The sequence below is a fragment of the Sinocyclocheilus rhinocerous genome, unplaced genomic scaffold (genome assembly GCF_001515625.1).
Source record: "Sinocyclocheilus rhinocerous isolate Xijiao unplaced genomic scaffold, SAMN03320098_v1.1 scaffold23449, whole genome shotgun sequence".
NCBI lineage: Eukaryota > Metazoa > Chordata > Actinopteri > Cypriniformes > Cyprinidae > Sinocyclocheilus > Sinocyclocheilus rhinocerous.
Genome location: NW_015666836.1, coordinates 1 through 1,111, shown reverse-complemented (window position 1 = coordinate 1,111; position 1,111 = coordinate 1). Strand labels below are relative to the sequence as shown.

The 1,111-nt window shown below is 42.3% G+C and overlaps 1 protein-coding gene across 1 annotated transcript; it reads left to right on the top strand.

Annotated features, from left to right (window-relative positions):
* Positions 1-3: 3 nt before the first annotated feature.
* LOC107733205 (vitellogenin-like) lies at positions 4-1,108 on the top strand (the record flags this gene model as incomplete). The annotated part of the gene is made up of 5 exons (XM_016544753.1): positions 4-32; positions 117-282; positions 367-492; positions 606-824; positions 911-1,108. Coding segments are annotated over 5 exons (738 nt in total), but the record flags the coding sequence as incomplete, so codon positions are not given.
* Positions 1,109-1,111: the final 3 nt, after the last annotated feature.

Sequence of the window (1,111 nt, the reverse complement as noted above, 5' to 3'; positions counted from 1 at the left end):
TGGGCTCAGTTCAAGGACAAACCAGTTTACAGGTACAATTTGTGAGCAGTGCGTTAATAAGAATATAGTACAGGAGCATTTTTGCATGTATATATTTTAAACAATGATTCTGGTAGGCGCTGGCTCCTGGATGCTCTTCCTGCTGTTGGCACACCAGTCATTGTAAAATTATTCAAGGAGAAGTTCCTGGCTGGTGAACTTACCATTCCAGAGTTCATTCAAGCTCTTGTGGTTGCTCTGCAAATGGTCACTGCTGATCTGGAAACCATCCAGTTGACAGCTGTGGGTACATCTTAATATACTCAAAATGTTGTTCTTCAAATCTTGCCTAAATCAAATGATTCATTTCTGTATCTTGCTGAACAGAGTTTGGCTTTGCACGAGAAAATTGCCACAATTCCAGCTCTGCGTGAAGTCGTAATGCTTGGATATGGTTCCATGATTGCCAAGCACTGTGTTGCAGTTCCCACTTGCCCCGCTGAGCTCCTCGGGGTAAACATATCAAGTACTCTCTAACTTTCTACCAATGATTTATTCTTTAATATTTGTCTAATTGGACTTTCTTTTTAATATTTGTCTGATTATATGTGCCTCAAACTCTTCAGCCCATCCATGAGATTGCTGCAGAGGCCATTTCCAAGAATGACATTCCTGAAATCACTTTGGCTCTTAAAGTTCTCGGCAATGCTGGTCATCCTGCTAGTCTTAAACCCATCATGAAGCTCCTACCTGGACTGAGAACTGCAGCTACTTCTCTGCCCCTTAGGATACAGGTTGATGCCATCTTGGCCCTGAGGAACATTGCCAAGAAAGAGCCCAAACTTGTAAGTGTCAGACATTGTAGAAATGAATAAAACATGATTATGCACATTTTATTCCAAAAATAAACTAACATTGTTTTCTGATTCAGGTTCAGCCAGTGGCCCTACAGCTTGTATTGGACAGAGCTCTCCACCCAGAAGTGCGCATGGTTGCTTGTATTGTGTTGTTTGAGACCAAGCCATCAGTGGCTCTCATCTCCAGTCTTGCTGGTGCTTTGAAACTTGAGACTAATATGCATGTTGCGAGCTTCGCCTATTCTCACATCAAGTCCTTGACCAGAATCACTGCT